The following is a 25,644-nucleotide window of genomic DNA, read 5'->3' on the forward strand; positions in this document are numbered from 1 at the left end:
CACAAATGCACAGAGGGACACACAAACACAGGCTCTAATCCAGTCAACCAGTCTAACTATATTCAATTTAAATCCTACAATGACATGCTGCCAAATAAGGGCAGGGTCCTCTCTCTCCCACTAAACACACACACACACACACACACACACACACACACACACACACACACACACACACACAGAGAGGGAGAGAGCTGCCGAATTTAAATCCACCAATCAGAGTGGCTGTTTACGTTTTCCCGCCAAAACAGGTGCATCTTTTTACACACGCAGCAGCACAGAGAGGCACAGGATTATTGCAGCCTATTTCTCATAGTGAGGACTCCCCTCAAACAAATGACCATAATTTCCTAACCGTAGGGGCTAGAGCGGTCATTCTTACACTGTTTTGTTCAGAAGAGATGGGGGAATCTTCCAGTGTTAACAATTTATCATTAAAATGTGAATTTTTAGAGATATATGACATGGATGACTTGTTGACTTAGAAGCCACGAATTCCCCAATATGCAAATATGAATGCCTGAGACCACATATATGATTGGCTGGCTGGGAAGCCGTGCAGGCCCTGATTTGTGGATTTGAATTCCTCAGCCCTCAGATATGATTGGCTGGCTTAGAAGCCATGAAGGCCCCAATATGCAAATTTGAATGCCTCAGGACACATATATGATTGGCTGGGAAGCCGTGCAGGCCCTGATTTGAAAATTTGAATTTCTCAGTCCTCACAGAGGATTGGCTGCCTGGGGACCTGGCAGAAATATATAGAAATACTATGATTAAGCATAAATACTACATTTAGTAGAAATACTATGTTTTAGCACAAATACTATAAAAAGCAGAAATACTATAATTTAGCAGAAATACTATATTAAGCACAAATCCTATAAAAAGCAGAAATAGGATGATTAAGCATAAACACTACATTTAGTAGAAATACTTTGTTTGAGCAAAAATCCTATAAAAAGCAGAAATACTACATTAGGCACAAATCCCATAAAAAGCAGAAATAGTATGATTAAGCATAAATACTACATTTAGTAGAAATACTATGTTTTAGCACAAATAGTATAAAAAGCAGAAATATTGTAATTTAGCAGAAATACTATATTAGGCACAAATCTTATAAAATAGCAGAAATAGTATTATTTAGCACAATAGTAATAAGTTAAACAGAAAAATTGGAAAAGCAAAATGGACAGCTGAAAAAATGCTGAACATGCTGAGGGTCCCTCAAATATACTTGTTAAATGAAAAAAATCAGCAAAAAAATGCACAGGGAGAGAGAAGTAAGTTTCTAGGTCAGCCTGGGAGCTGCTGAATTTGAATCCACCAATCAGAGAGCCTGTGTACTTTTTCCCGCCAAAACATGTGCCTCTTTTTACACACGCAGCACAGAGAGGCACAGGATTATTGCAGCCTATTTCTCATAGTGAGGACTCCCCTCAAACAAATGACCATAATTTCCAAACCGTAGGGGCTAGAGCGGTCATTCTTACACCGTTTTGTTCAGAAGAGATGGGGGAATCTTCCAGTGTTTACAATTTATCATTAAAATATGAATTATTAAAGATATTTGACTTCTAATGCACCATAACTGAGTAGAGCGAAGCAAAAACTGCCTTGACTTGCCCTCAAACAACGCTTTGTGACTTGAAATCTATTTGGAGTATCGATATCATTCTTTCACCGTAAGAGACAGCAGGCTTTGGTGAACAATCATGGAAATTTTCAGGTCTCTGTGGAAATCCAACAAAAAGTTATGACGAGAGAAAAAAGTGGTTCATTTCCACAGTTTGAAATCTGAAGAAATCTGAGCGAAGGACGAATTTCCTACCCTCAAACAAGTCCAACTCATTTCAGAACGGTAATAGGTGAGAAAGAAATTCTTGAATTGTGAGCGTCAGGGGTGTCTGAAGATATTCGGGGACAAGCCTCATGTCTTAACTTTGCTTCGTTAAGGAGATATGACGATTCGAATATGCCTCTCATTACAGAAATCCAGCGGTGATTTTGAACAAGCTCTCCATTCACTTTATATGGAGAGTTTTCTGACCTTGTGTTAGTCTGAGGAGATTTGCAAAAATTCTATAAATCCCACAACAATGATGGTGACATTTTCTGAAAGCCAGCAAAAATACCTACGTTTTGATGTATAATTTGTGGAAGTTGAGTGAAAATTGAGCAAGTAGCAGGAAGTTGTTCGGACATGAAGTGAAAATTGCAAAACCTTCAGTGGCACACTGGAAGCCAAGAGCATAGCAACCATAACAACGCATGTATTTTGTGAAAAATCACAATTTTGCAACTCAAAACTTTAAGAGGCATAAAAGTAAAACAGTAGAAGATTTGAAAAAGCTGAATCATACCTGAATAGCCCAATAATTTGTGAACATTTTAAAATTTGAATGGTTGTTCTAGGTGAAAATATGAGGAAGTAGTTAAGTTTCAAAAACAAGCAAATTTTAGCAGAATTGCAGAAGTTTCCCATTCATTTCAATGGGACAAATTAAAGGAAAAAAGCTTAATATTTTAAAAAGTATAATAGTTAAAAATAGCAAAAATCGTAGCAGGAAAGAGCAAAAATAGCAGAATAGTTTAAAATTTGAACGGTGAAAATCGGCTGAAAATTGTGGAAGTAGTTTAACGGCGAAAAGTGTACGGAAGCAACTAGAATAATAATAATAATAAAGAACTAGAAAGTGCATTTTCTGAAGAAACTGCAGTGTGAATGCTTGAATCTGAATGTATGCACTGAAATGAATTAATTGCTGAATTTTGAGTTAAAAATATTAAATGAAATTTTTTAAAAACAAACAAAAAAAACCAAATTTTACCTGAAAACAAAGGTGCTGAACTGCTAAAAGCTGAAGGTTACACAGAAGAAGAAGTTGGAAAAAAGCTGAAAATGTTTTAATTGTAAATTAGAAAACCCTAAGAAATGAGAAAAGAACATTTAGAGTCAGAAAACATCTGAATGAATATTAAAAGGTCATATTCTTTGAATCACTGAATGACTAAAATGTGATCCCTCTGCTTGGATCCACACAGTTTAAAAAATGTAAAAGTCTGAGCTTTGAAAAACAGTGTTGGAAAGAGAACAACGATGGCGACGTTTTGAGGGTAAAATGATGGCTTTAACACTGTGGACACAGCAGCAGTTGAAAGAGAAGTGTTTAAGATGAATCTTGGCAGAGAGAGAGAGAGAGCTCGTTAAGCAGGCAGGTGTGAGCCTGGTTGCTATAGTGACTGCACCCAAGGGCTCCATACACACGTACACAGACATGCGCCTCACTTTTGCTGCTTAAAATGAACAGAAAAGTCAGGCCGAAACAAATCGCTCCCAAATGAAAAGTAAAAGTCGTATTGACAAAATTCTTTCACCGTGAGCGACAGCAATGTCTAGTCTACCTAATTCTCAGTTTTCATGCCTGTGGAGCTTATTATATGGACGTGGTGACAGTGGAAAGACACCATGCTCTTCTGATTTTCAAACGAACCTTCTGAGCCATTTTAACATTAGAGTCTATGGAAGAGTTGGAGGGAGGAGGCTGTGCATTGATGACATTTATGAGAGAACCGTAACACCTAGGACAATAGTAAACACATTGGATGAAAGAGGACAGCGATGGCTACGTTTTGAGGGTAAAATCATACCTGTAGAGCAAACGCTGCGGACACAGCAGCAGTTTTAAAAAATATTTTAAGATTAATTTTTTTGCTCCTCTCACTCTAGCAGTTGAGCTGTCTCACTCTAGCCCCAACATTCCGTCCCATACACACCCATTATAAACTTTGAAACGGGTGAAAAAACATCATGAAACTTAAACTGGAACTGAAGAAAAAGTATAATAGATATTGAAAAGATAAATACAAGTTGAATAGTTGAATGTCTTGTCTTCGTTTTAAAGTTTGAATGGTGGCTCTATGTCAATGTATGTGGAAGTAGTAAGAGTTTAAAAATGAGTAAGTTGAATGAGAATTTGAAGGGTCTCCCCATTGAAATACATGGGAAATTTTTGTTGAATAAAGTTGAATAAAATTAAAAATATAAATGTTAAAAATGAGAAAAATAGAAGCAGTCATGTCCAAAATAATAGGAATCTAACGATGTTTGAATGGTTTTTCTAAGTTGAACGGTTTTGAAGGAGTAGGCTTTCAAAAAACGTACGGAAAAATAATAAAATATAACTAGAAAGTGCATTTTCTGAAGAAACTGCAGTGTGAATGCTTGAATCTGAATGTATGCACTGAAATGAATTAATTGCTGAATTTTGAGTTAAAAATATTGAATGAGATTAAAAAAACAACAAAAAAAACCCCGAATTTAACCTGAAAACAAAGGTGCTGAACTGCTAAAAGCTGAAGGTTACACAGAAGAAGGAGTTGGAAAAAAACTGAAAATGTTTTAAATGTAAATTAGAAAACCCTAAGAAATGAGAAAAGAACATTTAGAGTCAGAAAACATCTGAATGAATATTAAAAGGTCATATTCTTTGAATCACTGAATGACTCAAATGTGATCCCTCCACTTTGATCCACACAGTTTAAAAAGTTTAAATGCCTGAGCTTTGAAAGACAAGGTGTTGGAAAGAGAACAATAATGGCGACAATTTGAGGGTAAAATGATGGCTGTAACACTGTGGACACAGCAGCAGTTGAAAGAGAAGAGCTTAAGATGAATCTTGGCACAGTGGCAGAGAGAGCTCGTTAAGCAGGCAGGTGTGAGCCTGGTTGCTATAGTGACCGCACCCAATGGCTCCATACACACGTACACAGACATGCGCCTCACTTTTGCTGCTTAAAATGAACAGAAAAGTCAGGCCGAAACAAATCGTTCCCAAATGAAAAGTAAAAGTCGTATTGACAAAATTCTTTCACCGTGAGCGACAGCAGCTTCTAGTCTACTGAATTCTCAGTTTTCATGCCTGTGGAGTTTATTATATGGACGTGGTGACAGTGGAAAGACACCATGCTCTTCTGATTTTCAAACGAACCTTCTGAGCCATTTTAACATTAGAGTCTATGGAAGAGTTGGAGGGAGGAGGCTGTGCATTGGTGACATTTATGAAAGAACCATAACACCTAGGACAATAGTAAACACATTGGATGAAAGAGGACAACGATGGCTACGTTTTGAGGGTAAAATCATACCTGTAGAGCAAACGCTGCGGACACAGCAGCAGTTTTAAAAAAGATTTTAAGATTAATTTTTTTGCTCCTCTCACTCTAGCAGTTGAGCTGCCTCACTCTAGCCCCAACATTCCGTCCCATACACACCCATTATAAACTCTGAAACGGGTGAAAAAACATCATGAAACTTAAACTGGAACTGAAGAAAAAGTATAATAGATATTGAAAAGATAAATACAAGTTGAATAGTTGAATGTCTTGTCTTCGTTTTAAAGTTTGAATGGTGGCTCTATGTCAACGTATGTTGAAGTAGTAAGAGTTTAAAAATGAGTAAGTTGAATGAGAATTTGAAGGGTCTCCCCATTGAAATACATGGGAAATTTTTGTTGAATAAAGTTGAATAAAATTAAAAATATAAATGTTAAAAATGAGAAAAATAGAAGCAATGTTGTCCAAAATAATAGGAATCTAACGATGTTTGAATGGTTTTTCTAAGTTGAACGGTTTTGAAGGAGTAGGCTTTCAAAAAACGTACGGAATACAGAATAAAATATAATAACTAGAAAGTGCATTTTCTGAAGAAACTGCAGTGTGAATGCTTGAATCTGAATGTATGGACTGAAATGAATTAATTGCTGAATTTTGAGTTAAAAATTTTGAATGAGATAAAAAAAATAAAAAAAAAACCTGAATTTAACCTGAAAACAACAGTGCTGAACTGCTAAAAGCTGAAGGTTACACAGAAGAAGAAGTTGGAAAAAAGCTGAAAATGTTTTAATTGTAAATTAGAAAAACCTAAGAAATGAGAAAAGAACATTTAGAGTCAGAAAACATCTGAAAGAATATTAAAAGGTCATATTCTTTGAATCACTGAATGACTAAAATGTGATCCCTCCACTTGGACCCACACAGTTTAAAAAGTTTACATCTCTGAGCTTTGAAAGACAAGATGTTGGAAAAAGAACAACGATGGCGACGTTTTGAGGGTAAAATGATGGCTTTAACACTGTGGACACAGCAGCAGTTGAAAGAGAAGTGTTTAAGATTAATTTTGGCAGAGTGGCAGAGAGAGCTCGTTAAGCAGGCAGGTGTGAGCCTGGTTGCTATAGTGACCGCACCCAATGGCTCCATACACACGTACACAGACATGCACCTCACTTTTGCTCCTTAAAATGAACAGAAAAGTCAGGCCGAAACAAATCGTTCCCAAATGAAAAGTAAAAGTCGTATTGACAAAATTCTTTCACTGTGAGCGACAGCAATGTCTAGTCTACCAAATTCTCAGTTTTCATGTCTGTGGAGTTTATTATATGGACGTGGTGACAGTGGAAAGACACCATGCTCTTCTGATTTTCAAACGAACCTTCTGAGCCATTTTAACATTAGAGTCTATGGAAGAGTTGGAGGGAGGAGGCTGTGCATTGGTGACATTTATGAAAGAACCATAACACCTAGGACAATAGTAAACACATTGGATGAAAGAGGACAGCCATGGCTACGTTTTGAGGGTAAAATCATACCTGTAGAGCAAATGCTGCGGACACAGCAGCAGTTTTAAAAAAGATTTTAAGATTATTTTTTTTGCTCCTCTCACTCTAGCAGTTGAGCTGCCTCACTCTAGCCCCAACATTCCGTCCCATACACACCCATTATAAACTCTGAAACGGGTGAAAAAACATCATGAAACTTAAACTGGAACTGAAGAAAAAGTATAATAGATATTGAAAAGATAAATGCAAGTTGAATAGTTGAATGTCTTGTCTTCGTTTTAAAGTTTGAATGGTGGCTCTATGTCAATGTATGTGGAAGTAGTAAGAGTTTAAAAATGAGTAAGTTGAATGAGGATTTGAAGGGTCTCCCCATTGAAATACATTATAAATTTTTGTTGAATAAAGTTGAATAAAATTAAAAATATAAATGTTAAAAATATGAAAAATGGAAGCAGTGTTGTCCAAAAGAATAGGAATCTAACGGTGTTGGAATGGTTTTTCTAAGTTGAACGGTTTTGAAGGAGTAGGATTACAAAAAACGTACGGAATACAGAATAAAATATAATAATAATAATAATAATAATAATAAAGATTACAACAACAATACTGTGAATGCTTTTCAAGCATTCACACTAATAAAGATTAGAAGAACAATACTGTGAATGCTTTTCAAGCATTCACACTAATAATAAAGATTAGAAGAACAATACTGTGAATGCTTTTCAAGCATTCACACTAATAAAGAGAAACAGGAACTCAATAGTGTGGATGCTTAAAGCATCCACACAATAATAATAAAGAATAAAGAGAAACAGGAACTCAATAGTGTGGATGCTTAAAGCATCCACACAATAATAAAGAATAAAGAGAAACAGGAACTCAATAGTGTGGATGCTTAAAGCATCCACACAATAATAATAATAAAGATTAAAGAGAAACAGGAACTCTATAGTGTGGATGCTTAAGCATCCACACAATAATAATAAAGAATAAAGAGAAACAGGAACTCTATAGTGTGGATGCTTAAGCATCCACACAATAAAGAATAAAGAAAAACAGGAACTCTATAGTGTGGATGCTTAAGCATCCACACAATAATAATAAAGAATAAAGAGAAACAGGAACTCTATAGTGTGGATGCTTAAGCATCCACACAATAAATCTTCTACAACTGAAACTAATGTAGACAATGTCGGGGGAGGAAGTAAAAGTAAAAACCAGAGACGATAACTACCAAAATAAAACGGGAAGTGAATAACATTCAAGCTCACTTTAAGCTCAACAGTCAAATTCAGTTTTATATTAATCTATTGTTTTGAATTTTTGTTTACATTTTATGTTTAAGTGAGGCAATGAGTCATATCACTATAACCAAATACATATTTCATCTTTTCAGTCAGAAATAATCAATTGATCATATTTTTATTACTAAAATTTTCTGAAAATCAAATTCTGATATCTGAACAAACAGCTCTGTAAAAACCTTCAGAATACAGGAATCGAACTAGAAGGTTTGGTGGATGAAGCACTGCTAAAATAAAGAATTTGGACTCAGAGGAGCAGATGGGACATTTCATTGCAAATGAAAGACAGAAAGTGAACAAATATCACTAAAAACCCCAGACGCTAATTTCTACATTAAGACTTTTTTCAAATCAACGATTTAAAAAACAAAAACAAAAAAAAAAACGACGATTGTACCGCATTTTGATCCGGGACGTAATCTGCATGAAAACAAGCGCTCACTCTTCCTGATCAACAAATGATAAGGGCGGAGCCTTATACCACGTGATACAGAAGCTGCCGTGTGATGCTAAAATTAGCAGGAAAAAACAACGGAGAGCACGTCAGGGATGACGAGAAAGTGACAGGAGAAAATCCGTCCCAGTCAACCACCCAAACACCAATAACGGGAACCTTATACAGCGCTTCCCTATACCCGTCGAACTCCCGCAGGCACAAAGACATTACGGAGGCTATCACTTATCACCTGACCAAAGATATGGCTCCATCAACACTGTGCAAAACGAGGGATTTAGGAAAACGATCAACACCCTAGACAAACACTACACAGTGCCGTCCCGCAACTATTTTTCTATTGTTGCACTACCTGCTCTGTACACGCAGCGTCGAGCAACGGTGGAGACGGAATTTCAAGCAGGACAACATTTTGTTGTTTTTATGTTTATTTATTGTTTTTATGTTCAGTCTCAACTGTTATGAAGTTGATGTGCAGTTAATAAGTGCAATAAATATTTATACTGGAAAAGAGAATCGTGAGAGAATCGTGATCTCAATTCTAAACCAAAAAAATCGTGATTCTCATTTTATGCAAAATCATGCAGCCCTAGTCAACACTAAGAGATGACACTAACATAAAACTATTACAGAAGTTTAACTGACTTTTTTCCCCATTTAGTGGCTTCTTATTGGTTAATTCTGTCAATTCATGAAAAGCACAACATAACTTGATCTCACCTCAGAGTATTCAGTTTACAGTGTGGACTTCTCAGTCCTGCAGAAAGAAACTCCACTGCTGGATCCTGCAGGTTGTTGTTACTTAAGTCCAGCTCTCTCAGTGTAGAAGACTGGGAGCTGAGAACTGAGGACAGAGCTTCATACCCTCTTTCAGAGAGATCAGGGACACTCAGCCTAAAAAACAAAAACAAAATAAAGACATAATCTGAAAAATTGTCATTTGATAACAAACTGTTTGTGATTAATTTAAATCACTTCTTGTGTTGAACCTTTGAAAGAAAGACAAATGTCAGTGTGCATTACTATTTATGGCTAAAAAACGTTTTAGTTTAAAAATGTTCCCTGTGTAAATATAAAGACCTGGAACTTGTTCATTAAATGCTAAACAAAAACAAGTGATGACTCATTCTGTGAACAGGTGACAGTAGGGCTGCACGATTTTGCATAAAATGAGAATCACGATTTTTTGGCTTAGAATTGAGATCACGATTCTCTCACGATTTTCTTTTCCAGTATAAATATTTATTGCTAGGGATGGGTACCGGTGTCCGGTGCCATGATGGCACCGGTTCTGACATAAACGGTAGTAACCAGACCGAAAAGCAGCGCACATTTCGGTGCTTTATTTCGGTGCTTTTTTTTCCTGAGCTGTGATACACTTCTAGCCAATCATTTTACGTTTCCGAGGATAGTAGGCGGGGCCGGGTACGTACGTTCTGTTAGAGCAGAGCTACAGATTAAAAATGTCCAAGGCGAAGCGGTCAAAGTCTGGCTGTACTTCACAGCAAAAGATGCAAACTCAGCAGCAACAAGTGCTTTAAGCTGATACTGTGATACTGTCAAAGGAGGTAACACCTCGAATCCGATGAAACACCTGGCGACGCATAGCGTTTTTTTTAAAAGCCCAGAAATGCGCCGTATTTGATAGCTTGCTGCGAGACCTCACACCGAGCGCATCTACTGCGGGTGTGGTGCCTGTTATCGACCCGGAGTTAGAACATCCCCCAAAAACCCGAAGAGGAGCGTCCTGGCCCCTAGCCCTGCCAGTGTAGCAGTAATGATGAGGATGATGATGCAGCAGCAGCCGTTCTTCTCTGCGTGAGTAGCTTAATGTTGTTCGTGTGTTATTTACGTTGAGTAGGCTAACCACGTTATTATATTAATGCATGTAAGGTGAACTAGCAAACATCATCATAGCTACATGTGGCTGTCTTCTTGTTTGATGGCAGATACTCCCTTCACCCTGGCCAAAAAGGCTAAAATGACCAAAGAAAAAGTGGAAAACAGTTAAACATGAGAGGTTTTTGGACAAAGTTTGTGTTTTTTCCATTGTTTAAGCACTGCTTCCAGTCAAGAGTGATACCATATATGCCCCATAGCTGCAGAAAAGGCTAACATTGTTATCTTTTTACAAAAAACAGCTGAGCATGAGAGGTTTTTGGACAAAGTTTGTGTTCTCCATTCTTTAAGCACCGTTTGAGCACCGTTTGAGCACCGGCACCGTTTCAAAAGTACCGGTTTGGCACCGGTATCGGATAAAACCTAAACGATACCCATCCCTATTTATTGCACTTATTAACTGCACATCAACTTCGTAACAGTTGAGACTGAACATAAAAACAATAAATAAACATAAAAACAACAAAATGTTGTACTGCTTGAAATTCCGTCTCCACCGTTGCTCGACGCTGCGTGTACAGAGCAGGTAGTGCAACAATAGAAAAATAGTTGCGGGACGGCACTGTGTAGTGTTTGTCTAGGGTGTTGATCGTTTTCCTAAATCCCTCGTTTTGCACAGTGTTGATGGGAGCCATATCTTTGGTCAGGTGATAAGTGATAGCCTCCGTAATTTCTTTGTGCCTGCGCGAGTTCGACGGGTATAGGGAAGCGCTGTATAAGGTTCCCGTTATTGATGTTTGGGTGGTTGACTGGGACGGATTTTCTCCTGTCACTTTCTCGTCATCCCTGACGTGCTCTCCGTTGTTTTTCCCGCTAATTTTAGCATCACACGGCACAGCTTCTGTATCACGTGGTATAAGGCTCCGCCCTTGTCATTTGTTGAGCAGGAAGAGTGAGCGCTTGTTTTCATGCAGATTACGTCCCGGATCAAAATGCGGTACAATCGTCGTTTTTTTTTTGTTTTTGTTTTTTAATCGTTGTCATTTGGAAATGAGATCGCACACAAGTATGAATCGAGATCGCGTTTTTCTAACGATTAATTGTGCAGCCCTAGGTGATAGGCAAGACTGTAAGTATGTAGCAATGAGAGGGAAGGCTGGCTCATATCCTGGTGAGTGAGGGTTAGTTACTCTAGGAAAAGGTCAAGGTATGATTGAGAGATTCTGGGAGACTGAACCAGTGAAATGGAAATTCGTTCAATTAAAGCAGATATAGTGATTAGTCCTTCCATCAGTCGTCCACAAAGCAGTGAGATAAAGTCTCAAGTCTCATTCTGCACAGTGTAAATGTCAGTGTCCTCCGGGTCCTCACTGATCATTGCATTCTGTCACAAATTGTCATGGTTCACAGACTGTGTACAGTCGGAAATCAAAGTGCACGACATTGGAGAGATTGAAAAACAATCAAGCATGCAGATCTAACAACAGGAAACCAGAAGAAACACGAGGAATATAATTGATTCAGCAGCTGCAGATCCTTGGAGCTGTACTAGTGAGGCAGATTGTAACATATAGAAGTGAACTCATCTTCAGCTGAGCAGTGCACTGATGCAGAGCAATAAGACCAGAGGAGCAATGAGGGAGTTGATCACCTACGGCTCCATCACAGTCTTTGAACGTCTTCAGTCAGTACAGAATCATGCTGCGAGGCTTTTAACCAGCACATTAGACTGGACATTACTCCAGTTTAATCTCTTCACACTGGTAACCAGTTCATTTTAGGCGTTATTTAAAGTTTTAGTCCTTACTTTTAGTCCCAGTTTATGTTTCTGACTTTCTACAATCCTACAGCTCTTCTCACATCTGAGATCTTCCAGTCAAAGGCTTTTACTGGTCCCACTAACTCATTTATTCAGACTCTAGTATTCAGAGTGGCCTTTAACTAGTTTTAGGCTGTATGATGTTCAGTGTTTGCTGTTTAATGTTTTTATCTTCTGTGTTTTTTATTGCCTGTTTCTATTGTAAAGCACTTTGTGGTTTTTGACCTGTGAAAGCTGCTGTATAAATAAAGTTTACTTACAGGATGATTCTGGACGTGACTTTGATAAAAGCTGACACCCAGATATGTTTAAGACACTCTGACATTTACTGCTGCCATCAAACATTAACTATAATATACTGTATTTAGTGCTGATGATCATGTAAAAAAATATGTTTAAGTTTTTAAGGGTCCATCACACATGATACTGTTTATGTTATAAATAAAGCCTGATCACATGTTTACTCACAGAGCTTTGTTGGAGGCTTTGATCACTGGCAGCAGCCTCAGCAGAGCCTCCTCTGAAGCAGAGTATTTCTTCAGGTCAAACACATCCAGATCTTCTTCTGATGACAGTAAGATGAAGACCAGAGCTGACCACTGAGCAGGAGACAGTTTATCTGTGGAGAGACGTCCTGATCTCAGGGACTGTTGGATCTCCTCCACTAGAGAACGATCATTCAGTTCATTCAGACAGTGGATCAGATTGATGCTTTTCTCTGCAGACAGATTCTCACTGAGCTTCTCCTTGATGTACTGGACTGTTTCCTGATTGGTCTGTGAGCTACTTCCTGTCTGTGTCAGCAGACCCCGTAGGAGAGTCTGATTGGCCTGCAGTGAAAGACCCAGGAGGAAGCGGAGGAACAAGTCCAGGTGTCCATTTGGACTCTCTAAGGCCTTGTCCACAGCACTCTGGTGGAGAGATTGAAGTTTTGGTTTGTCAAATAATTTAGAGAATTTGAGGGTTGTTTGTTGTTCTTCCAGCAGATTGAGTCCAGAGTTGATGAAGGTCCGATGGACATGAAGAGCAGCCAGAAACTCCTGAACACTCAGATGGATGAAGCAGAACACCTTGTCCTGGTACAGTCCTCTCTCCTCTTTAAAGATCTGTGTGAACACTCCTGAGTACACTGAGGCTGCTCTGATATCGATGCCACACTCTGTCAGGTCTGATTCATAGAAGATCAGGTTTCCTTTCTGCAGCTGATCAAAAGCCAGTTTTCCTAGATACTTAATCATCTTCCTGTTCTTGGGACTCCAGTGTGGATCTGTCTCAGCTCCTCCATCATACTTGACCTTCTTCACTTTGGCCTGAACCACCAGGAAGTGGATGTACATCTCAGTCAGGGTCTTGGGCAGCTGTCCTCCCTGTCTGGTTTCCAGCACATCCTCCAGAACTGTAGCAGTGATCCAGCAGAAGACTGGGATGTGGCACATGATGTGGAGGCTTCATGATGTCTTGATGTGGGAGATGATCCTGCTGGCCTGCTTCTTATCTCTGAATCTCTTCCTGAAGTACTTCTTCTTCTGTGGGTCAGTGAACCCTCTGACCTCTGTCACCATGTCAACACAATCAGGAGGGATCTGATTGGCTGCTGCTGGTCGTGTGGTTATCCAGAGGCGAGCAGAGGGAAGCAGTTTCCCCCTGATGAGGTTTATCAGCAGCACATCCACTGAGGTGGACTTTCTAGGGTCAGTTAGGATTGTTGTTTTGTGGAAGTCCAGAGGAAGTCGACACTCATCCAGACCATCAAAGATGAACACAACCTGGAAGTCTTCAAAGCTGCAGATTCCTGCTTCCTTGGTTTCAGTAAAGAAGTGATGAACAAGTCCCACCAAGCTGAACTTTTCCTCTTTCAGCACATTCAGCTCTCTGAAAGTGAATGGAAATATGAACTGGATGTCCTGGTTGGCTTTGTCTTCAGCCCAGTCCAGGCTGTATTTCTGTGTTAAGACTGTTTTCCCAATGCCAGCCACTCCCTTTGTCAGCACTGTTCTGATTGGTTCGTCTCTTCCAGGTGAGGCTTTAAAGATGTCTTCTTGTCTGATGGTTGTTTCTGGTCTGTCTGGTTTCCTGGATGCTGTTTCAATCTGTCTGACCTCATGTTCATCATTGACCTCTGCAGTCCCTCCCTCTGTGATGTAGAGCTCTGTGTAGATCTGATTCAGGAGGGTTGGGTTTCCTGCTTTAGCGATGCCCTCAAACACACACTGGAACTTCTTCTTCAGGGTGGATTTAAGGTTACGATGACAAGCAGCAGCTGAAAGTTCTGAATAATAATAATAAAAATACAACTTCAACAATCATATTTTACAAATCGCTGATGACATTTTCTGACCCACTGAGAAATGACTGAACACACTGGTGTCATGAGTGTCTCATTTATCTAACAGCTTAAAACCTTAAGTAAGAAATCCTCTTACGTCTCTGCAGACGGTCAGCCAGCTCCTCCTGCTTCATTCTCCTCAGGAAGTCCACTGTGATCTTCACAAATGCCTCTCTGCTGCTCCTCTGCTCATCATCCTCCCTCTGAAACTCCAAGCACTGGGGCTTATTTGGATTCAGAGCCTTCTGGATCTTCTTCAGCTCGTTCTTCACAAACGTGATGATGTTGTCCTCCAGCAGCTGGAACAGAATATTTATGAATGACCCACCACTCTGAACTTCAGTCCACACAACATCCACTTCTTTACAATCAAGAAGCATATCATCCACGATCTCCTCACCAATTATAAGTTTGACTTTATCTGATTAACTGAGAATTTCTCCACAACTCCACGGTCCCAAAACGCTGATTCTGTTCATATGAATGCAGCGATTTCAGTGGGAGAAACATTTCACTGGTGTTCAGAGCTGAACTACCAACAGGTTGATGATCGAAGCCAGAAACTTGGCGATGTTATAGGTGACAGAGTTGATCATACAGACAGCTGGTCTTAAAGGTTCACTCTGTTTACACATACAGATCAGTATTTAAGGTTTGACTCTCATCATCCACTGGAGCACAAACTGGGCGTCATCAGGACGCTACAACACAGAGCGAACGCCATCCCCACAGACACAGCAGCCAGGGAGGCAGAAGAACATCACATCAAGAAGGTCCTGAGGAAATGTGAACCAGCTGACCAAACACATCCTGCTGCAGGATGTTAACATAGCAGCACACTGATGATCCACTCACTGTGAACAACACATTTGGACCTGATTTGCTGCTCTGGTTTACACGTGTGTGTAACTCTTAGAGCTGATTGGCTGCTTTTTATGGGGGCTGGGTCTTTGGAAAGTGAGCAAACCACAGTTTTAGTAACACACCCTGAACTGCACACTTTAACAAACAACATGAGATTTTAACTGTAATGTAAAAATCCTGTGATTCACTGTTATTAAGCACAAACACATCTATGGCCCCGTTTCCATTAGTAGCTGCTCAGATCGACTCGCCACAGGTCGCCACGACTGGACTGGATCCACTGGTTTCCATTACACCACCTAATGTGGTCGTCTGAATACAGCAGAGTGTTGACTCACATCATTAGTAAGTGCTAATGCTGCTAATTTCCATCATATTTGTCATTTATTTCTCAGAGTTATTGAAGAAACAGTTATTCAGCTTCATTCCCACTGATCTCGACTACAAACTGTTTCACTTTGGTTTCTGTTTAAAGCCTCGATGTTTAAAACGTTTCCCTGTGATCACATTTGCACCGTCTGATTTCAAAGTTTGTTTCTTTTGGTCATTTAGTCCACAGAGTCCTTGGTGTTCTGAAAGGGACCTATAAATAAATGTATTAATATTAATAATAAAGTAGTTGTTGTACATGTACAGACCATAAACATGGAGTCCAGCTGTGTTTGATGCTGCTGGGCAGACTGACCACTGGGACCCTCTGAGCTCTGCTGCTCCACTCTGTGGATGAACCATGGACACACACATGAAGCCACTTTCATTATTAAAATGTGAATTTAGCCTCTAAAAGCTGTGTTCAGTCAGTGTTGCTGCTTCCCTGTGTCTGACCTCACGTATGTGCTTCTGAAAGAACTGTTAAAAATCCCGTAAACACTTTTTAACCTGTGAAAAAACCTTTTCAGAACAGTTTAAGCTGTTATATGTTGAACTCTTGGCTGACATCATATTAAATGCTGTGGACTCAGAATATGATGTCCCTCAAGTTTACATGTGTGAAGGCAGACGAGTCAGTACTTTGGTGATACAGTGTAAAGCTGCACTGATTTCCATGAACAGCACTGTGGTTCAGTGTTGTCCTGATGGAGTAACAGCAGCCAGTATGATCCAGGCTTTAGCTGCTGGGTCTCTGTGTGACCTCTCAGACTGTTTAACAGATCAGACACAAAGAGCATCAGAGCTGTTCTTTAAAGACAAACATGAACCCACTCAGGTCACACTTTCCCCACAGATATGAGCATCACTGTCCTCAAACAGCAAATGACCAAGTCGAACATTTGGATCTTTTCTCTTTCATTGTTTTCTTTTTAATGAATCTTTGTAACAATCTGAGGATGTTTCAGGTCATATTTATCCAGGAAACACAAACATGTAAAGGAGTCATCACAGCTCTCTGACCTTGTTGCTCCAGGTTCACCACTGAAGTCTGGATTTCCACCTTTGGACCAGTGACTCCTCACAGACGGACAGCTGGACCCTGCAGACTGTGACCTCTGACCTCTGCAGACACAAACATGATTGAAGCAGCTGTGATGACACAGACTGCAGATAATGCAGCTGTTTCCTGTCAGTAACATCCTCTTAGATTAGAGTTCAGCTTTTTACAGGAAAACTGGACAAAACTGATTTTTGTTACAAACTCATTTTCATTTCCTCTCAGCTCACAAACACAGTCAGACAATCAACCAGAGTCAACACTGATTATAATGTCAGTGCAGAATTATTTCTGTTACTCAGTGAGTTCAGCTCTCTGACCTCGTTGCTCCAGGTTCACCACTGAAGCCTGGATTTTGATCTTTGGACCAGTCACTCCTCACAGACGGACAGCTGGACCCTGCAGACTCTGCTCTGTCCTCCTCTTCCTCCATCATCATCTTCAGTCAGTCTGAGAGGTAAACCACAAACACTCAGTGAGTTCACATTAACAGGAGTAACCGAGTTACAGTCGCTGACCTCTGACCTGTCATGTGACCTAGAAACCAGGTCAATATGTCTGTAGGTTCAGTCATCCAGGTCATGTGATCTAAGGAGCTTGGAAAGAAAAGAGACGTCTTTAAGTTTCTGGAAGACGTTTCATCCGAGAAGCTTCTTCAGTTTTAAAACCAAACGGTGGAGAGTCCCAGATATTTAAACCTGAGACGGAAAGAAAGCATGTCGCTGACCCACCACTGATCATGATCAATGGTGGGTCAACAATATAAACACTTATTTCAAGGATGAAACTGTGAGTCTGATCATCTTGAGCACAAACATCTGGAGCACAGACATCTGGAGCACAGACATCTGGAGCACAGACATCTGGAGCAGCATGTCGATGCTGTTGGTTGAGATGCTGAAGACTGAAGTCCAGGCAGCTCCAGCAATGATCCACTGATGTGGTTTTATTCCACGTATGAATGTTGTTATTGACAGAGATGAAGTTACTCAAAAAAGTCATTATTACACATATTACACAGAACACTTTAATTAAAAGTAATGGAGTATGTTACGTCATTACTCCTCATAACAGTACTTTCATGTTACTGTGTAAAATGAGCTGAAACACTGTCTCATAATCACCATAATCTAAAGCTGAGGTACAGCCCCACACACCAACACAGATCCTGATGAGGTCACGTGATGTTTCTCTGAGTGTTTATGAACACAAATCAAAGATGAAACAGCACAAAGACACTTCAAAGTGATTCTACTGTGGAAACATGAACAGGTAGAAACCTGCAGCCTGACTGCTCATCACTTTGTTACCTGTTCAGGTTCAGCAGCAGCAGCTCACTTTATCACGGTGCTGGTCTGGGGTCAGTGTTTACTCAGCTTTAACATCACTCTGGGTTCTTGGCTAGCTTAGCGTTAGCTTAGCTTTAGCTTAGCGTTAGCATGCTGTCAGGTGTCTCGTGTGGTGTGTAAATATTAATCACAGTGACAGTAAAGGAGGTAAAGGGCTGTGACGTCATCACGTACGCTGCGTCCTCTGAGTGAACTCACAAAGTACAAACTACAAGCACACAAACACGAACGTAGCTCAGAGTGGCGGACACACTCGGCCTCGTTGGTCCAGCTGTGAGTCCGTTACCGTGAACTATGGAGCGGCAGATTTGTGCTGAACTAAGCTGCACACAGCTGATGTTAGCCAGGAAACATTACACACTGACTTTAATACAAACACACACAGTTTGTTGTGTGAAGAACTCAAACATGAGCTGAACAAACAGTAAAGTTCCTAAAGACAAACTGTTAAAGGAGGAAACAAAGCAAACTTACAGTTTCTTCACACACCAACAACAAGCGCCACTCCACGAAGTTCAGGAAGTGAAAGTAAACTTTCAGCCTAATGCGGCGTTTGAAGACAATCAGGGGCTTTGAAACACTATGCTGCGTTCAGGTGCACCTCAGAAACTCCTAAACCTCTGGCAGGCTGTGATTTATTTCTGCTGGTTTTCCAGTTTGAAGCACAAACATCTGTCATCACTTTGTTGTTCTTCTTCCTGCAGCGTTTGAATATTTCAGCACTGAACTGATGTTTGTTCAAAGCTCATTTCAACCTGTTGAAGTCATGAATGAAAGTGCAGACTGAGAGTGGATCACATGATGTTTAAGGTGTGTCATGTGACACGTTCAGTATTGTCACACATGTCTAGATTGTCCCTGATATCAGAACTGCTCAAACACTGATGATTATATTTGAAGAATTATTCCTGATGGCAGCAAAGTTTGAATGGAGCTCTCTGTCTGTGCTGATTTGTCGCCCTCTGGAGGTCAAAGCACAAACTGCATGATTTCAGTGTAACCACTGACCGATGGATGCTTCGTAAATGCAATCGCAACACACCTATTACCTGTAATATACACCTGTAAATGTATTCTGTTGGTTTACTCTTATTTCAAACGACGTTTCTTACCTTTGATCAATGAATGAGGAGCGTTGGGATGTGTTGCGAGCGTTGAGTTACTTATTTTCTCTCCCGAAACGTAAAAGAGGAGATTTTTTAAAAGTGCCGCCGCATCTCAAACTCGCAACAGCGCCGGAAGACCGTAGTGGCCAAAAGTATATTACACCCGTAGTGGTTTAGTACGGTGGCCCCTAGAGACAAAGCACGTACAAACTCCAAAACACTTGCAAAATCCAAAACACTTGCAAATTCCAAAACACAACGGAAGTGCTCCAGGACGCTAGGGGCAGTGTTGAGCTTTTGTTACCTAGTAACTACACAAGCCAGGAAGTACCAATGACCGGATTTGGGGTTTGCAGCCTTAAAGGCCGCATTTTAAGGCCGATTACCTCACAGCCACAAGAGAAGGCTTTCCGAATTCAAAGGCTGCCCGAAATGCGGCCCTGAAATGCGTCCTTAATTTCCCTGAATTTTAAGGATGGGTCGGTGTAGCCTTCATGGCCCAACATATCCCAGACTTCATAGTGCGGTGGTGGTGTGGATAATTTTGCCGAAAAAAAAAACAGTGGAAGCGGAGCGGAGGAAGAGTAAACTTTCAGAAGTAAGTACTGAATATTATGTCACTTATTAATGCGCAAATATTTTTTTAATGAAGAACATGAAACCATTACTGTTGGCCACATGTCGGGAAAGTTGACATTAGCGATGTTTGTACTTTCAGAATTAACTTGGTTTTAAAGCCTTTACTTTAATAAATATATATATATAGTCGACCTTAATCTTACAGAGATTGTGATGATTTTGTGGATAATTAAAGTCAGTCATATATCCACAAACACAACAAGCTGAAAGTCAGTGATGCTGCTCGGTTTGCAGTCCTGAACATCGCGGCACAAGCAGGATTCACTGCACTGTTAATGTTAGCTATGTTATATTGCTGCCTCTGTTCGGTGGTGTCGAGCCAAACGGACTTTAACGTGTGTTTGAACGAGCTGACGGTTCACTCGTTAAGCTGAAAGAAAGATGCTTTAATCACAGCAGTCACACATGTGTCCACTGCACCATCTGGAACTCTTCTTGTTTACACTCGTAATAACACAAACACTAAATCCTGCTTCTCTGTGCTGTTGTGTAGCAGTGTGTACACCTGAGACTGTCACCTGTCTGTCTGTCCTGCACTCTCTCTCTGTTTCTTTCTCTCTGATTGTGGAATAAAAGTATGAACGTGTGTTTATAAGTTACACTTGTGTTTGAATCCTGCAGCTTATCACACATTTGATTTCCATGTGTGACGACTGCAAGTGTCCAGAGTGAGGACAGACTGAGGGACCCACTGCTGCACATCATCTGTGAGGCTTTGCACCCCTGATGATCCACCAGGACAAACTCAGCAGTGTGTGAGGAAGAGGAGGAGGAAGAGCCAGCAGCAGCTGACAGATGGAGAGAATAGACAGACTGTTCCCTGTTTGTGAAGGACTGCTAGGAAAGTTTAACATAACTGTCTGTGCTGAATCAGTCTTATTAGGTAATGTTCAAATAATGTGATCATCCCAGTGTTTTCAGTGTGGGAGAAAGTACTCAGGGCCTTCAAGCTACACACTATGAAAGGCAGCAACAAGTTTAATGTTCAGAAACCTAAAGTATGTATCAGCAGCAGAATGGAGCTAAAATAAATGTTGGTTCCAGTTCTATGAAGCTTTGAGTATTTTGGATCAGTAGCTGCTGTGTTTGTTGCATCATATTGCTGTAACTGTTTATATGCTTTATATATTCTGAGCTAAGTTGATCTATAGTGTTACATCATATTCTATAAGGATGTTATGTGTTTGTAGACTTTCTGCCCAGTTTGACCCATTTAGCAGAAGTCAGCCTGTTTAAGGCTCTGATGTCTATTCTGTGTGACTTACAGCAGTTATGACATGGTCTGATTTTCTCACCCAATAAAGGAATATTTCATATATCAGTCTACTCTTCATTTTATCAGACACAGTTATCACAGCTTGTACATTTTCTTTTTACACATGTATGTAAGCATTGAGCCAAATTTAGTAATGCCAACATACTGAAGGAACAACATTTGTCTCTTATATATGATACACCTATATATGCACTGTCAAAGATACTTGTCTTTGAGTGAAGATTTAAGGTGATAAGACATGTAAATAACTGCAACTTGAATCTGTACTGAAGCTCAGTATTTGACACAGAGTTCATGTTCACTGCTGTAATAGCTAATAATGACTAATATAATAACTATAATATTGGCCATATTATATTTACATTACCAAAGTGAGATGACTTTAGTCTCATGAACAACATTAGCTAATTCTTATTTACTAACTAATCTTAAATAACTGTTCAGTACAGAAATGAAGCCCAAAAATCATGTTTTACTGTCCTGTGGTCTCAGCCTCAGATACTTATCAAATCACACAAAGCTCTTGTAGAAACAAATGAACAAAATATGTTCTCCTTCATTTCTGTCAAACCAAGTTGTATGACACGTTTCCAGCGGTTAGTATCATGGTTGCTAGGCAACCTGGGAAGCGCAACGGAGACTAGTATTTAGTATTTTGTATTTATTTATTTATTGTCATTGTCAAGAACAATGAAATTGCGTTTGGGGCTTCCATACAACCCAAAAAAAAGAAGAAAATAATAAATACCCCTTAAAACCCAAGTGTACATATTTAACCCAGTGTGACTCCAATGCAATAAGACAATCCTTAGCAATAATGTTCGTAGAAATTCAGACAAAGACCTGAGAAACATGACAAAATACAACAATGCAACCCATTCAATATTATTGTACTGTGAGATATGATATCAGATATGATAGTTATCTATTTAAGAAAGAGGGGGGGGGGGGGGGGGGCAGGAGGGGGAAGAGAATAAAGATATGATGCACCAATGCAGACCAGTTCATTGCTATTAAGTTGGATATGGTTATTGTCCGTGAGAGGGGGGCAGAGAGTTCAGGAGCCTCACAGCCTGTGGATACAGGCTGTTGGCCAGTCTGGATGTTCTGGCCTGTATAGACCTGTACCTTCTCCCTGAGGGCAGCAGATGGAAAAGGTGGCGCGCAGGGTGATGTTGGTCCCGCAGGATACTGTGCACCCTCCTCAGACAGCGAGTGGGGAAGATATTACTGATCTCTGGCAGACTTGTTCCAATAATTCTGCCAGCTTCTTTCACCACCCGCTGGAGTGCTTGCTGATCGGCCTTGGTGCAGCTGGGGAACCACACTAGAAATCCATACGTCAGAACGCTGCTGATGGCACAGTTGTAGAAGTTCAACATCAGAGATCTGGGAATGTGTGCGCTCCGCAGTCTCCTCAGGTAGTAGAGGCGCTGTTGGGCCTTCCGTACAACTGAGGTGATATGGTTGCCCCAGGACAGGTCCTCGGTCACAGTTACCCCCAAGAATTTAAAACTGCTCACCCTCTCCACCGCCTCACTGCCAATGAAGAGAGGCAGATGGTTGTTATGGCCCCTCTTCCGGAAATCTACAATGATCTCCTTGGTCTTTTTGGTGTTTAAGACCAAGTTATTGTCGTGGCACCATGACTCTAGTTGTTGCACCTCTGTCCTATAGTTTGTCTCATCATTGTTGGATATAAGTCCGAGCACTGTAGTGTCATCTGCAAACTTAACAATGAGATTGGACGCGCAGGAGGAAATACAGTCATGGGTGAAGAGAGTGTATAGCAGAGGGCTCAGGACACACCCCTGAGGGGCACCGGTGTTGACCACAAGGGTGGAAGAGGTGTTCTTACCCACTCTGACACTCTGTCTACGGTTAGTGAGGAAGTCCACAATCCAGTTGCACAGAGAGGAGTTAAGTCCCAGTTGGTGGAGTTTGGGACGGAGTTTGTATGGCCGGATGGTATTAAAAGCCGAGCTGTAGTCTACAAAGAGGAGCCGTGCATAGGTGTTCCTGTGTTCCAAGTGCTTCAGTAATGTGTGCAGCACTGTGGCGATCGCATCCTCGGTTGACCGGTTCTCCCTGTATGCAAACTGGTGCGAGTCCAGGGATGGTGGAAAAGCAGCTCTGATGTGTTTAATGACCAGTCTCTCCAGGCATTTGGCGGGAATGGGGGTGAGTGCCACAGGTCTGAAATCGTTCAGACATGTGACATTTGACTGTTTTGGGATGGGAACGATGGTTGCTGCTTTGAAACAGGATGGTACCAGTGAACAGGACAACGAGGTGTTATATATAGAGGTGAAGACGTCCGCCAGGTCCGCAGCACAGTCTTTTAGCACCCGGCCCAGCACTCCATCCGGCCCGGCCGCCTTCCTGGTGTTAATGCTCCGGAACACACGCCTCAGCTCATGAGTGCTCAGGACCGGAGCAGGGTCGGTTGAGGGGAGAGGGGACAGGACAGGGTCGGTGTTCTCCCTGTCAAAACGGGCATAAAAGAGATTTAGATCCTCAGCCAGAGTAGAACTGTCGGCTGAGGGTGATGGTGTTCTTCTTTTGTAGTCCGTGATAGCCCTGATGCCCTCCCAGACCTGCCTTGGGTTTGTGTTGTTCTCAAACCTGGCCTCGATACGCCTCCTGTGCTGCTGCTTGGCAGTCTTGATGCCTCTTCTCAGGTTGGCCCTGGCAGCACTGTATGCCTCCTGGTCCCCGGATTTGAAAGCGTTGTTCCTTGTTCGAATAAGTTGTTGAACTCCGTGTGTCATCCAGGGTGGATTATTAGGGAACACACGGAATCGTTTCCAAGTTGTTACATTGTCCACACAGAAACAGATGTAGTCCAAGACAGTGGAGGTGTAACTGTCCAATGCGACACGATTGTCAGTGTCCTGCACCTTGAATACATCCCAGTCTGTGCAGTGGAAACAGTCCTGAAGCATCGGAATAGCGTCCTGCGGCCATGTTCTCACGGTTTTGGTTGTAATCCCAGTGCTCTTGATCTTTTGTGTGTATATTGGGTGTAGCAGAAGGGAGAGATGGTCTGACAGACCCAGGTGGGGATAAGCCTGGGCTCTGTACGCATTCGCCATGTTGGTGTACACCTGGTCCAACGTTCTATCTCCTCTGGTAGCACACTTCACATTACGGTGGAAATTGTGAAGTACAGATTTCAGGTCCGCGTGGTTAAAATCCCCAGCCGCAATAAAGACACTGTCCGGGTGTGCTACCAGGCTGTTATTGATGCTGCTGCTCAATTGTGCTAACGCTAGCTTAGCATTAGCATCTGGTGGAATGTAAACAGCGCAGATGTAAACGGCAGAAAATTCCCGAGGGAGATAGAATGGACGGCACTTTAACACCAACAGTTCTACCTCTGTACTGCACAGTTTTTCCGTTACCGTGACGTTCGTGCACCAAAGGTTGTTAATATAGATGCACAGCCCCCCGCCGGTCTTCTTACCCGAGTCCGCAGACCTGTCGGCTCGATAGGCGGTGCGGCCTGCTAGATCGATAGCCGCATCGGGAATGGCGCTGTCCAGCCAGGTTTCAGTGAAAATCATGCACGAACAGTTATTAAAAGTCCGTCGAGTGGCGATCTGCAGTCGTATTTCATCCAGTTTGTAACGGATTGAACGGGCGTTGGAGAGGAATATGATCGGGAGTGGTGGTTTAAACGGACTAGTCTTTAGCCGTGCCCACAGGCCTCCCCGCTTGCCTCTCTTCTGCCTCCGCTCGCAACGTCTCCTCCTGCGGCTTGCTGTTGCGGGTAGCCCCGGGGGTTGCTTAACGATCTCCGGGGGGATGAGATACTCGGATGTTAGTTGAAGATCTCCACGGCTTAGTTGTAGTAGATCATCTCTGTTGTATTGAAGTAACCCCAGACTGTGTGAAATAATACACAGTACCACCAAAAGTGCAAAAGTGTAGGAGCTCCGGGCCGCTGCGTCTATGCGCGCCGCCATCTTAAATCTTTAGACCGTCCCATACAGACAAACTTGCCGTTTATTTTGCAAATAGAGCTCAACACTGCCCCTAGCGTCCTGGAGCACTTCCGTTGTGTTTTTGAATTTGCATGTCGTTAGCTTGATAGCATAATTGCCTAAGTCATTTTTTTGTGTTTTCGGAAAACAAGAAAAAACTAATTTTCTAAATATCACATGCATATTTTTAATTGATATTTTCACAGAACATTTAAGTATATGTGAGGAAAAGTATGGAAAAAGAACAAAACCCAACATCATTTCTTTTGTCTAATAAAAGTGACTTAGGCAGATTATGCCTATGACTTAGGCAGTTTTTCTTCAAACTATAAAATGAACATGACATACTATAATGTAACCATAACACACTGTAACTTTTCAATTTTAATCACAAAATGGCAGCTAGAGTAAGGAGACTTACTCACTTCACCTCACCCACCCATTAATTTGCAGAGGAGGCCTGTAGGCTCATAAAAGAGGTGTGCGTGTGTCTATGTGTGTTTGTATCTGTCTGTGTGTGTTTGTCTCTCTCTTCTCTCTCTTTCTCTTCGTGTGCGGGTGTGTGTGTGTGCGTGTGTGTGTGTGTGTGTGTGTGTGTGTGTGTGTGCGTGCGTGTGTGTGTGTGTACTATTT

At 41.1% G+C, this 25,644-nt stretch overlaps 1 protein-coding gene across 1 annotated transcript; it reads right to left on the reverse strand.

Annotated features, from left to right (window-relative positions):
- Nucleotides 1-9,036: 9,036 nt before the first annotated feature.
- On the reverse strand, nt 9,037-17,326 carry LOC147309262 (NLR family CARD domain-containing protein 3-like). Its single transcript, XM_086273313.1, has 5 exons — nt 16,976-17,326; nt 15,865-15,943; nt 14,460-14,661; nt 12,505-13,012; nt 9,037-9,272 (listed from the first exon to the last, which is right to left on the reverse strand). Exons 1-5 carry the CDS (start codon nt 17,092-17,094, stop codon nt 9,095-9,097), a joined length of 1,086 nt encoding a protein of 361 aa, XP_086129439.1. The 5' UTR covers nt 17,095-17,326; the 3' UTR covers nt 9,037-9,094.
- Nucleotides 17,327-25,644: the final 8,318 nt, after the last annotated feature.

Source organism: Aulonocara sp. 'chitande type north' Nkhata Bay, linkage group LG18, assembly GCF_057382095.1.
Source record: "Aulonocara sp. 'chitande type north' Nkhata Bay isolate Kocher_YH1m ecotype deep benthic linkage group LG18, A_spYH_male_GT1.1, whole genome shotgun sequence".
Classification (NCBI taxonomy): Eukaryota; Metazoa; Chordata; class Actinopteri; order Cichliformes; family Cichlidae; genus Aulonocara; species Aulonocara sp. 'chitande type north' Nkhata Bay.